The 12,844-nt window shown below is 63.6% G+C and overlaps 1 protein-coding gene across 1 annotated transcript; it reads left to right on the top strand.

Annotated features, from left to right (window-relative positions):
- The first annotated feature begins 1,444 nt into the window (after positions 1 to 1,444).
- HCN2 (hyperpolarization activated cyclic nucleotide gated potassium and sodium channel 2) lies at positions 1,445 to 12,471 on the top strand. The gene is made up of 8 exons (XM_033082406.2): positions 1,445 to 1,908; positions 7,209 to 7,632; positions 8,290 to 8,451; positions 9,092 to 9,310; positions 9,457 to 9,603; positions 9,882 to 10,122; positions 10,290 to 10,454; positions 10,587 to 12,471. Exons 1-8 carry the CDS (start codon positions 1,460 to 1,462, stop codon positions 11,537 to 11,539), a joined length of 2,760 nt encoding a protein of 919 aa, XP_032938297.1. The 5' UTR covers positions 1,445 to 1,459; the 3' UTR covers positions 11,540 to 12,471.
- Positions 12,472 to 12,844: the final 373 nt, after the last annotated feature.

The raw sequence follows: 12,844 nt of genomic DNA, 5'->3' as shown, positions 1-12,844 counted from the left end.
TGCATGGTTTAACTTCCTTTATGAGGATTATGGGGCCTGTGTGACCCTGCTCTGGGCTGCAGCACAAAGCAGCACTTGTGCATTTTGTTTGGCGGGACAGGGGACAGCAGCCCTGGGAGCTGGGCAGGGGATGGAGCTGGCATCGTGCTGCTCTGGGCTGTGGTGCAGTCACCCTGGTGAGCTGTGGCACAGCCCTGCCATGGCCCAGGGGCTGCCACATCAAACCTTGGGCAGGCATGGCACAAACCCTGCTCTGGTGCCCCGTTGTGTTCCAGAGAGAGAGCAGAAATGATCCATGGGAACCCTGCTCAGCCCCTGCTTCCCCACGCCTTGGGGTGAGCTGTGAGCTGCTGCCTCACTTCTCTGCTCTGGCCTCTCCAGCCTCCCATTCAGGTTAAGCTGAATCAGTGTCTCCACGAGCTGGGGGCAGCTGAGGAGCAGCAGTGCTCTGCCCCAGCAATGGTTTGGAGAAGTGGATTGCTCTTGGGGGCAGCCGTGCCAAGCCCAGAACGTGAAGTTGCAGAGCGAGGCCGCTGTTGTCGACAGCGCGATTTTGGGGTGTCTCCTGCCCTGGGGCTCAGTGCAGGGCCCGCGGCTGTCGGTGCCTGCCCCGGGCACGGCGCTGCTCGGCCGCGGGCCGCGCTCCGGGTGCGGTTCTGTCCCGCGGCACCAGGGGGCGCCAGCGCCGCGGGCTCCGGGACCCGACGGGGCTCGCCCGGAGCCGCGGGCTCAGGCCGGGGGCCCGGCCCCGTGTCCGGCTGCTCGGGGGGCTCGGGGCACACCCGGGCTGCTCACTCCGGCGATCCCCGACACCTCGCAGCCCGCGGGAGCCGCAGCCGGACGAGCCCGTTCCCGTGGCAGAGGGCAAGAGGTGCCGGTCGGGATGTCCCGTTTTCCAGAGCATCAGCTCCCCTGGCGGGGGTCCGGTATCCAACTTCGGGTGCTGGCGCTGTCCTGGGGCGCTGCTCCGGGGCCTCCATCCCCGGGTACACCTCGGGGGATTCCTCCTGACACCAGCTGGGTTTAGAGAGGGCTCAGCGCTGGAGCGATGGGTCCTTGGTGGCGGAGGGAGGGCAAAGCTGCCGCACCTGGAGTGGCGATGGGGGGGGTCAATCCCTGACCGGGGGGTAGGCAGTGCTCTGTTCCCTCCGCGGCGAGCCGGGTGGGCTGGTGGCAGCGGAGCCCCGTGAGGAGAGCGGCCGGCCCCGCACCACACCGCACCGGGGACTGCGCTGACGGAGCCCGAGGCCGTCGGGACGGAAAGTGAATGACCCATCCCGGTGCCTGGTCCCGGTACCCGCTCCCACCGGCGAGGGCTGTGCCGGCGGGGGGAGCTACGGAGCCGCCCGGCCCCCGGCCCAGCCCCACCGCCCGCCCCCGGCCCGCCCCGGCCCGCCCTCGCCGCGGCGGCGGGCGCCACTCGGCCGCCGGTGGCCTCGGCGGCGGCAGCGGCGGCAGGATGCGGGCGGGCCGCGGCGCGGCGGGCGGGGAGGCAGCGGCCGAGGAGGAGGCGGCCGATGGGGCCAAGCGCGGCGGCGCGGCGGCCGCGGGGAGGGCGCGGGGCCGCGGCGGGAAGGGGTCCCCGAACGGCGAGTGCCGTCGCGGGGAACCGCCGCGCAGCCCCGGCCCGGAGCCGCCCCGCGAGCCCAAGGTCTCCTTCTCCTGCGGCGGCGGCGGCGCATCCCCCGGCGGGGCCAAAGCGGCCGAGGAGGGGGCGAGCGAGGATGCGGCCGAGGAGGTCCGCGGGAGCCAGGCCAGCTTCATGCAGCGGCAGTTCGGGGCGATGCTCCAGCCCGGCGTCAACAAGTTCTCGCTGCGGATGTTCGGCTCGCAGAAGGCGGTGGAGCGGGAGCAGGAGCGCGTCAAGTCGGCGGGGGCCTGGATCATCCATCCCTACAGCGACTTCAGGTGCGGGGGTACCCGCGGGGCTCGCGTTCCGCGGGGCCGGGCATCGGGCCGGGCCGGGAGCGGGGCCACCGGTGCGGCCGGGCCGAGGGCACCTTGAGCCGCCGCCGGGCGCGGGAGGGGACGAGCCAGGCATCCCCCTCCCCAGCGCAGCAGCCGCCGCTCCGGGGATGCCGGGAGCCCTCGCGGTGCCTGGGCAAGGGCATCCCCTCGTCCCCTTGTCCTTCCCGGGGTCTCGGCAGGTTCGGCCCGGCTTCATCCTCCTGAGCCCCACCGGGCCTCGGCTCTGTCCCCGGAGCTCCCTGGGGTTCCGTGTCCCCCTCCCTGGGCAGGGCTGGGGCTGGGCAGGGGGCCGTGCTTTGCCGCTGCCTGGCAGAGCGTTGTGAAGGCTCTCCCCTCCCCCAAGGAGGCCTGATTCTGTCCCTGGGGTTCAGCCGGTTTGAGGGGGATTCTTCTTGCTCCTGAGAGGACTCGAGTCCCCAAGATCCAGCCTGTGTGTCTGCCAGGCAAGGAATGATAAACCAGGGAGAAGGGCTCTGCAGCTCCATCTCCTTCCCATCCTCTGAGCCCTGGCGAGATCCAGAGTGGCAAATGCTTCCCAAGTCGTGTGAAAGCTGCCGGGAGGGATGGCTGTGCTGTCTGGGGCAGGCAGCGTGGGATCTTGCAGGGATAGGGATGCTGAGACCCTGCTGGCATTGCTGGTGAGCCAGCACTGGGAGGACCCTGGTCCAGAGATCTCAAAGGGGCTGAAAGAGCCTTTGACCAGAGCCTGGGGGAGCCGAGGGGCTCGGCCCCGAGTCATTGTGCTGCTGTGCTGGTGAGAGGATGGGGTGGCTCAAGGGAGGGTTTGCTGGGTGCCTGAGTGGGGGATCCCCTGAGACAGATCTCAGGTTCTGTTCACCGCTGACACTGATGGATCCCCATGGGCTGGGGTTCCCTGAGGCAGGTGGAGGTGGCCGTGGGCTCAGGGCAGGGGCCAGTGCTTTCACCTCTTGCTTTCACCCTCGTGTGCTGCTCTTGGGCTGCTCCGGCATCTTCCACAGGAGCAGTTGGAGGCCTTTGGCCTTCCCTCAGGGCCAATGTCCTGCACAGGGCTTTGAGCTTTTCCACCATGGGAACCTGCAATGGGAACCCAGCACAGCCCCCTCCTCATCTCGCTGCCCAGGTTCTGCTGCAGATTTGGGGTGGGAAGTGGCCACACCACCTGGCCACTGCTGGTCCTGTGGCAGAGGGAGCTCCACTGTCCCTGCCATGACAGAGCAGAGGTGGCAGTGCCAGGTGGATCCTGGGGCTGCTGAGTGGGAGGACTTGGCCCCTCCTCACTCCCTGTGCTCCTCCTCACCCTCAGCAGCTGTGGGGTGTTGGGGGAGGCTGGGAGTGGGGTCACCCCCATGCCTGCACCGGGGCAGAGCCTGCCCTGCTTCTCTGGGCTGGCAGAACCATGGCGCTGGTGGCAGAGCCCACAGTGCTGCCAAGAGTGGGGATCTCCTTCTGGTGAGCCTGCAGTGGGCTTGAGGCCTCAGAGGATTCCCCAGAGTGCAGCAGCATCACTCCCTGCACTGGTGCTTGCAGCAGGCAGGTGGGTCCTGGAGTGACCTTGGGGAGTCACCCTGGCTGTCCTGTCCTGCACGGGCTTCATCCTCCTGGAATCACTATCGAGACTTGAAACCCATTGGGGCAGAGTGGCTGCCTGTGTTTTGATGCTGGAAGTGGCGTAGGAGAGTTCCCTGCCCAGTGGGGAGGAGCTGCAGGCAGAGCCATGGCATCCTCCAGCTCCACAACTGTGCACAGGAACAGGATCGGCCCACGCGAGACTGGGCTGAGGAACCGCTCTGCCTGTGCACGTTGGGGACACGAGTGCATCCCTCCCATATTGTCCTGCCTTAAAATAATCAAAAAAGCATTTATCCAGTAATGATAATGGGAGTGTGACCTGGTCGTGTTTGCCCTGCAAAACCCATTTCCCATCTTAAGAGAAAATCATTACCCATCTGCATCTGTGACATCATTTCATAATCGGCATCATTTAGCAATCCTGGCTCCTCATGGCCATGGTGCTGCCATCGTTCACACACAATTCAGGGCAGATTTGCTCCAGGAACCAAAATTGCTATTTACATAAATATTGAATGACAAGGAAGCAATCAGGGCGGCTGGTGAGATCCTGAGCTGCAAAATCTGATCAAAGAGAACTTGTAAGTGTGTGCTGAAGCAGAGCCACCTCCTTTTGGGTGCTGGGCAATGATTGTCACTGACTTTTCCACTCTGGTCTCTGGAGGAACAGCCAAGCCAGCACCAATTCCTTTATTGCTTCTTTTTGGGTTTTTGTACCAGCCATGGGGCATCGCTCTGGGAGCTGCAGGAGCTGCAGCTGGTGGTTTGGAGGTGGTGGCAGTGCCCATCACCCTGTGACCACCAAGGGACTGCCCAAGGGTTACTCCAGCCTTCCACAGGGCTGGGCTGGGACTGGGCTTGGAGCCCAGCAGGAGGTTCTCACGATGATGATTTTCTGTTGCAAGAACCATTCCTGCATGTGAATCAGGGGCAAAGATGCTTACAAAGCATGTCCCTGGTGTTGTTTGGCTGGAGCCTTCCTCGCCCAGGTTTAAATGTTTTCAGGAGCTTTTCCTCTGCCTGGATGGTGCCACCATACAGGCTCCTGAGCAGGACTGGGCTCTCCAGCTGCTGATGCTCCCGGTGTGTGGCAGCTCTGCCGCTGGTGCTGGTGTTCCCATTCCCTGTGGTGAGGGTGTTGGGGAGCTGGGCCCCTCCCTCTGCAGCATCAGTTGCTGAAAGGCTCCGCTCAAGGGGAGAACAGGCTGTGACCGACTTCGGGAATGGTGAAGGTTTGGGTCCTTGAGCAGTTTGCAAAGCCTTTATCCCCCCTTCCCCAGGGTCCCCCGGGGGTAAAAGGCTTTTCCAGAGGAGAAGGCACCAGTCATTCATCACAACTGGCTGTACTGGGAACTGGGACTACAGATGATCAGTTGGCCACTGCTGCTCACGAGCTTGGGCAAACTTCTACCATTGGCTCCACAGCCCACTTCTCACAGCAAGCTCATTTTTAGAATATGAGTGTTTAGTGTGAGTTTGATCCTGCCCCAATTCTGCTCCAATCCCACACTGATTGTTGTCTGATCCCATGCTGCTCTTGCCCACCAGGCAACCTGGTTTGCATCTGGGCCCCATCAGAGCCAAAGGGTCGGAGCTCAGGGGCAGAGGGGGTCTAGAGGAGCTCTGTCCAACCAGGTGCCTGTCCCTTGGGATCAGCACAGACAGGAGTGGTTGGATCATCCCTGGCAATCCCTGGAGCTCTGAGTGCTGCCAGTGGAGTTAAGCACAGACCACTCTGGCATATCGTGGCCATGCCCCCCTCTAGGGCTTGGTCCCTACTCTTATCTTGCCCAGGACCTCAGAGCAGCCCCACTGTGCCAGACGATGGAGCAGGAAGGTGGCAGCTGCCTCTTGCAGGGGCTTTGGGCATCTCCTGTCATCATCACTGTCATACAATTGGGTCAGAAGCGAGGGAGTGGTGTCAAGGATCCTGATTAATTTGTTTTCAGATATTTTTAGTAGCCTGGATTGGATCTTTTATCTATGCACATGAACCTTGTGAGGAAGAAAGCATTGGCATTGCACGCTGGTCCCCGGGGCGATCACACAGGGTCAGTTGTGTGCAGTGGGGGATCAGGAGCAGTTTATCTTTCTCCACAGGCCGAATTCTGCCCTAGCTCAGCCAGATTGCAGAGGGATTGGAGCCAGAGGGGAGTTTTGCCCAGCTGGCATGGTTATTTAATCTTTGTTCTTCACAGCTTTGCATGGCTAATGCCCCTGCGAGACCCACGCAGCACAGCGGGGTCAGTCTGAGCGGGAGCTGCCAGGGGGTTTAGGGACAGACCCAGCCCCACAGCAGCTCTGCTGATTTTGGCATCCCTGCCTGGGAGGTCGTGCCGTGCGTGGGAGCCCAGGGGTCCAGCTGGGCCTGTTTGGTGCCACAACCAGAGCTCGGTGTAGGGGTGCAGGGGGAGCTCAGCTCCTCTGCCGAGGGTACCCTGGGGACCGCCCTGGTGTGAAGTCATCGTTTTGCAGCAGTGACATCACTCACGGTTGCCACGGCAATGTCTCACATGAGGAAGGTGTCATTGGAGAAAGGTCAGGAGCTGGGATGCTCAGCTCCTTCTGGTCCTGCGCTAGTGTGCGCAGTGGGGGGGAGGTGGGGGGGGACACGGACGGATCTGGCACATCGCCTCTCCTGTGTGCGTGCATGGGGGTCTCCTCCTCGTCCTCCCATCCCCCAGAGCACAGCGTGCCCGGGGCACAGCGTGGCCATGGCACCCCCAGCCCGTCACCCTGCAGCTCTCAGGGTGGGCTGAGCAGGATGCGGGGGCGAGGGTCCCGCGTGTCCGTGCACGTGGCACTGAGGAGGATCCCCCCACTCCTGCCCCCGGCCAGACGAGGCGAGGCAGCGCCGAGGTGGCCTCCGCGTCATCCTGCCGTGACAGAGCTGCTGTGACCTTGCAGATGCTCAGAAAGGTCATCGGTGGCCCGGGAGAGGGGGACGGGGAGAAAGAGTAGAAGGGTGGAGTGAGGCAGGAGGGAACAGCGCAGCCCAGGCAGGGCCAGGGGCGGAGGCGGCCGCTCACCCCCGCACCGCCCGCGTGTCTGGCCGGGGCTGCGGGCGCTGCCGCCGCCAGCTGCAGCCGTACGTGCTCCGCTGCACCGGAGCCGCGGCGGCTCCTTGCACCGCGCCCGCGCTGCGGGGCCGACGCGCAGACCCCACCCTGGCATCCCCAAACCGCGACCCAGCCTGGCCCAGGGAGGTGCCGGGGTGAGGTGGCCCTGGCTGTCCCTGGGGACTGTCCCCTGCCCTTGGGAGCCCGCTCTGGGGGCTGCTCCCGGGGCTCTCGGATACTGACTCCACCTTGAGCATTGCTGGTCGTTTGGGGGTCCTCAGCCCATGGGATGCCCCCGGGCAGCTCAGCTAGCGCGTGTCCCCCTCCGATGCTTGGTGCCATCATTCTCCCCTCCCACAGGACCTGCTGCCACTGGCCAAATCAGAGCAGCAGAAGCCCTCAGCCCCATCCTCTGCCTCAATCAGGGGCTCTGCTGGCTGCAAGATCACCCTGGGAGCAGGATGTGGTCTCTGGGGAGAGTAAGCGTTTCATTCTTGTGGCTGAGGTGGCATTAGAGTGACAGTAGCCCAGTGGAGTAGATCCCTTAGGGCAGGACAGGTGGCTGGGTCCCCTTGGCAAGGGGGCACTCTGGGTTGTTGGTGACATCCCCAACATCTTCTTGCTCCCCAGATTTTACTGGGACTTCACGATGCTGCTCTTCATGGTCGGCAACCTGATCATCATTCCCGTGGGCATCACCTTCTTCAAGGAGGAGACCACGGCCCCCTGGATCGTGTTCAATGTGGTCTCTGACACCTTCTTCCTGATGGACCTGGTGCTGAACTTCCGGACAGGGATCGTCATTGAGGACAACACAGAAATCATCCTGGATCCCGAGAAGATCAAGAAGAAGTACCTCAAGACCTGGTTTGTGGTGGACTTTGTCTCCTCCATCCCTGTGGACTACGTTTTCCTCATTGTGGAGAAGGGCATAGACTCGGAGGTGTATAAGACAGCCCGCGCCCTCCGCATCGTGCGATTCACCAAGATCCTCAGCCTCCTGCGGCTCCTCCGCCTCTCCCGGCTCATCCGCTACATCCACCAGTGGGAGGAGGTGAGGACCTGCTGTGGGACCCTCTGGCAGCAGCTGGATGGCTGGACAGAGTGGGAGCTGGAGGGGCCCTGCGAGCGCAGTGGTTCCCTGACAAACTGGCAGGGTGGAGAGGATATGTGGGGCTGTGTGTGGGGCTGCTGGTGGCTGTGACCCACCCTGGAGGGTTTGGGGCATCCCTGAGCCATGGTATAGCACCCACCATGGGTGCCAGTAGCACTCTATCCCCCTGCTCACCTCAGTGCCTCCTGCCTCTCTCCCCTCTGGCACCCTACCCCACCAGGAGCTCAGGGAGCACTGGGGAGGACAACAGGATCCCCAGTCCTTCAGGGTCGCCAGCTTTGAGGTTTACCCTGCTTTGAGAGGACACAATCAGCTTTGCTGCGTGGCTCTGGCCCATACCCTGCACTCAGAGCTGCCTTGCTCCCTCCTCAGTGCCCAAAGTATTTGTGTCTCCCTGATCCTTGTCAAGGCTCGCTGCCATTAGCGCTTCCCAGGCAGCACCCACGGGCTATAAATAGGCAGGTGGAGCACAGCCACCTCGAGGCCGGAGCCAGGCCAGCCACGGGACCTTCTTCCAGCTAAGGCCATGCAGGTCAGTGGCCTGAGCAGGGCTGGACAGTCCCCAGGCTCATCTCCTGCCATCCCACCCACCCACAGATCTTCCACATGACCTACGACCTGGCCAGCGCGGTGATGAGGATCATCAACCTCATCGGGATGATGCTGCTGCTCTGCCACTGGGACGGCTGCCTCCAGTTCCTGGTGCCCATGCTGCAGGATTTCCCCCAGAACTGCTGGGTCTCTATCAATGGGATGGTGGTGAGTTCCATCTGCCCCACACTGTGCTCCTGCCTGCTTCCTGGGGCTCCCACCCATGCCCACATCATCCGTCCTCCATCCTCCAGCCCCAGGAGATGCCATCCCCCATGGGCCAGGGCTGTGGTGCCTCATGGTGCAGGGAGCACCCAGCCCCGGATGCTGCCGTCGTCCTGGTGAGGTCTCACAGGACCTGAAGCAGTGGATTGATCTGGGTGGGAGGAATGTGCTGACATGGGGCTCTTGGCCCCATCCCCTGCCGCCTTCTCCTGCTCATTAACCACAAAGCTGCTATTAATAAATAATGGCCCCTGTTTCTAATTGCTCCCTCTCAGCCTTGCAGCCTCCTGCAAATGGCCCTTTCCTCCTGTCTGTCTCATCCTGTTTCATCAAATTTCCATCTCTGCTTTGTTCCGCCTGGCTTCCTCTTCTTCCTCCCCTGCCTGTCTCACCCTTCTCCTTCCCTGCCTACTTCGCTGGGGGAGTTTGGAAAGTTTAAAAAGTCTGCTTTTCAATAAATTCCTACTGCTGGGAGAGAACTGGGACTGTGGCCAGGCATGAGCCAGGACGCTGTGCCCTCCAGCAATGCTCACACACACACACAGACATGTGCATGGCTGAGCTGTTGTCCCTGTCACTGCAGAACGACTCCTGGAGTGAGCTGTACTCCTTCGCCCTCTTCAAGTCCATGAGCCACATGCTCTGCATCGGCTACGGGAAGCAGGCACCCGAGAGCATGACGGACATCTGGCTGACCATGCTGAGCATGATCGTGGGGGCCACCTGCTACGCCATGTTCATTGGCCACGCCACCGCCCTCATCCAGTCGCTGGACTCCTCCCGGCGCCAGTACCAGGAGAAGGTAGGATGGGATGCAGACCTTTGTCCCCTCCTGGAGCTGCAGCCACAGGGGTTGAGGGTTGCTGCTCAGGAGCAGGAGTGGGACGATGGAGTGGGACCAGCCCCATGTGGGTGGAGGGTCCCAGCTGACACCACCTCTCCCTACAGTACAAGCAGGTGGAGCAGTACATGTCCTTCCATAAGCTGCCCGCTGATTTCCGCCAGAAGATCCACGACTACTACGAGCATCGGTACCAAGGCAAGATGTTTGATGAGGACAGCATCCTGGGGGAGCTCAACGAGCCCCTGCGTGAGGTGAGGGCTGGAGAGCTGGGAGGAGAACGCTGCTGTGAGGATGGGGATTGTCCCCCCTTGCCAAGGGAAGGGATCCCCTCCTCCTTGCTGTAGGTCCCACCAGCTCCTGCCATGCACGTGCTTGGGGTCAAGCACCTCTTGCTGCAGCTTTCAGCTCCGCGTGGGAGCGTGTCCATGCACAATCTGCATGCCAGGGTGTCCATGAGACTGTCTGGGGTGGGGAGCATGTCCCTGGGGAAGCATGTCCCAGCTTCCTGGGCTCACCCACCTCCCCATAGGAAATCGTGAACTTCAACTGCCGCAAGCTGGTGGCCTCCATGCCGCTGTTTGCCAACGCTGACCCCAACTTCGTCACGGCGATGCTCACCAAGCTGAAGTTTGAGGTGTTCCAGCCGGGTGACTACATCATCCGAGAGGGCACCATTGGCAAGAAGATGTACTTCATCCAGCACGGGGTGGTCAGCATCCTCACCAAGGGCAACAAGGAGATGAAACTCTCTGATGGTTCCTACTTTGGGGGTGAGCACTGGCAGGACTGAGCCTCTCAGGGTCTGTGAGTGGCACTGGGACACCTGTGCTGTCCCAAGGCACCCACTGCATGGTGGTTCTCTCACCCTGCTCCTGGCCTGCCCTGTTTTGTCCTTGATGGTGGTGTTGTGACCCTGGCCTTGGTGTTTTTCCCCCAGAGATCTGCTTGCTGACCCGTGGCCGGCGCACGGCCAGTGTCCGTGCAGATACCTACTGCCGCCTCTACTCGCTCTCAGTGGACAATTTCAACGAGGTGCTGGAGGAGTACCCCATGATGAGACGGGCCTTTGAGACTGTGGCCATCGACCGTCTCGACCGCATCGGTAGGACACAGAGCGGGGCCTGGAGGGCGAGAGAGGGTGTCTTGGCAAAGGGGGCAGCTGTTCCCATGGGAGCCCAGCATAGCCCCAGTACAGGGTCTCACAGTTCTTCCTCTCCCGGCCTTCTTCCTGTAGGGAAGAAGAACTCAATCCTGCTCCACAAAGTGCAGCATGACCTCAACTCAGGTGTCTTCAACAACCAGGAGAACGAAATCATCCAGGAGATCGTCAAGTACGACCGGGAGATGGTGCAGCAGGCAGAGCTGCAGCAGCACACGGCCATGTACAGCCCCGTCCAGCCCCAGGTCACCTCTGCCATCGCCACCCTCCAGCAAGCCGTCGCCATGAGCTTCTGCCCGCAGATGGCCAGCCCGCTGGTGGGCTCCATGGCGCTGGGCTCGCCCCGCATGATGCGCCGCTTGCAGTACGCCCAGGCCGTGCCCAGCCCCTTCGCCGTGTCCCCCGTCCTGCTGCAGCAGAGCCCCCCGCCGCAGCCGCAGCCCCCCGTGCCCCACGCCAACCCCTCGCCCTCGCAGGACCCGGCTCAGCCCACGGCCCTGCCCGCCTCCACCAGCGCCTTCGCCGCGGCCGCGGCCAGCCCGCCATCCCAAAGCCCGCTGGCCAGCCGGACGTTCGCCTACGCAGGTGCCCCAGGGCCGCTGGGCTCCCAGCTGTCCCTCAGCCAGCAGCCAGCGCCCAGCTCGCCCCAGCGCCTGGCCGCCCACAAGAGCACACAGGCGCTGCACACCAGCAGCCTCAGCCAGGATTCGCGGCCCCTCTCGGCCTCGCAGCCCTCGCTGCCCCACGGGCTGGCGGCCGGCAGCACCCAGAGCCCCCCGGCCTCCGCCCGCGAGTCCAGCACCTCCATCGGAGGGGGCCCGGCCGCCGCCTCGCCGGGCCCTGGCCCTCCGGCCGGGCTGCGGGGCCCGGCACCCCCGCGGGGGGCCCCGGCCCACACGGCGCCCACGGGCCCGGGGCTGACACCGCCGCCCGCCCTGCCGCAGGACCCGGCGGCGGCCCGCAAGGATTCGGCGTCCAGCACGCCCGACACGGACCCGGCCAAGTCCAGGCTGTCTTCCAACTTGTGACCTCCGCGCCAGGCACGGGGAGGGCCGGCGGCAGGGAGTCCCATCTCACCCCGTGTCCACCCCGCGCCGCCGGGTGAGGGCCACGGCCGCACCGCCGGCTGCCGCCCCCCGCCACCGCGCCAGCCCCGCTCCCCGGTCCCTCCTGCCACCGCTGCACAGCGGGGTAGCTGCTGAGGGAGGGTCTGGGGCTGCTGTGCCCTCTCCCCACCGCGGGGTCACTGGGCTGAGCCCCCGGGTTTGTCGTCTCCGACCAAAGTCTGACCCTGTCGCCCGCTCCCCGCGGCGAAGCCCCGCTGCCCCCTGGCCTCCCCGGCTGCCCATAGAAGCCACAGCTGCATCCTCGCCATGACCAACTCTATGTATGATATCTATGACCTGAACACATCCCTGTGTGTGACCCGCAGGACACCTCTCCGGGGCTGTTGGCGCAGCCCCGGCGCCGCGCGTGTCCCTGCGCCCCTCTCACAGACCCAAGGCGAGGGGCGATGGTCCAGGACTGGAGGTAAGTTGGGAAGGGTCTGAGGGATGGTCGCCCTGAGGCTTGTAAGCACCCACAAACACACTGTCCCCCACTCCGGGGCTGGGGGTGAGCACAGCCCCACGTCCCCGTAGGCAGCGCTAGGACGGAGGCAGGCGCTGGAGCCCGAGCCCTGGGGCTGGGGCAGGCACCTACCCCGTGAACCAGGTGCCTGTGCGTGTGTTGTGTGTGCGTGTGGGTGTGTGTGCAGATGTGTGTGTGTGTGTGTGTGTGCACGTGTGCCTCGCTGCCTCGCACTCTGGAGCCTTCCACATTGAATGTACCGCGAGCGCGGGGCCCGTGCCAGCCCCGGCACCCTGCGGCCGAGCAGCCGGAGGGACAGGGCCCCACTCCAAGCGTCCACCTTCCCATCCAGCCCATCCTGTGCAATAAACGTCAGCAGCTGACAGAGCTACGCACGACTCCGGCTCTGCTTCTTTGCCACCGTCCCTCCCTGCCGCGCCTCCTGCTCCTGTGCCTGGCCCCAGGAGCTGGAACATTGGGCACAGCCCCAGCTCGGGCTGCAGCTTTGTCCTTTGAAGAGCTGCCTCCCTTGCCAGGAAAGCCACAAGGTGAAAAGCCTCTGCCAGCAGCTTTCTCCTTGCTCCAGCAGCAGCCAGGAAGAAGCTGGGTGCAGGCTGACTGTGAGCCTGTGGTTATAGGGCACAGCTGAGAACTGGGCCAAACACAGCTCCAGTTGCAAGGTGCCAACCATCTCCAGCACCAGCCCGCTGGAAAGGAGGTCTGGGAAGCCACAGTCCAGTGAGAATGGGGGCTCCTGGCTGGAA

Source organism: Catharus ustulatus, chromosome 29, assembly GCF_009819885.2.
Source record: "Catharus ustulatus isolate bCatUst1 chromosome 29, bCatUst1.pri.v2, whole genome shotgun sequence".
NCBI lineage: Eukaryota > Metazoa > Chordata > Aves > Passeriformes > Turdidae > Catharus > Catharus ustulatus.
This window is presented reverse-complemented; position numbering and strand designations above follow the sequence as displayed.

Bases quoted from the DNA above. Each gene is read 5' to 3' on its own strand.
- HCN2 (XM_033082406.2), top strand. From the start codon at position 1,460: ATGCGGGCGGGCCGCGGCGCGGCGGGCGGGGAGGCAGCGGCCGAGGAG. The intron at 7,633-8,289 runs GTGAGGACCTGC...ACCCACCCACAG, and splicing joins ACATCCACCAGTGGGAGGAG to ATCTTCCACATGACCTACGA. The intron at 9,311-9,456 runs GTAGGATGGGAT...CTCTCCCTACAG, and splicing joins GGCGCCAGTACCAGGAGAAG to TACAAGCAGGTGGAGCAGTA.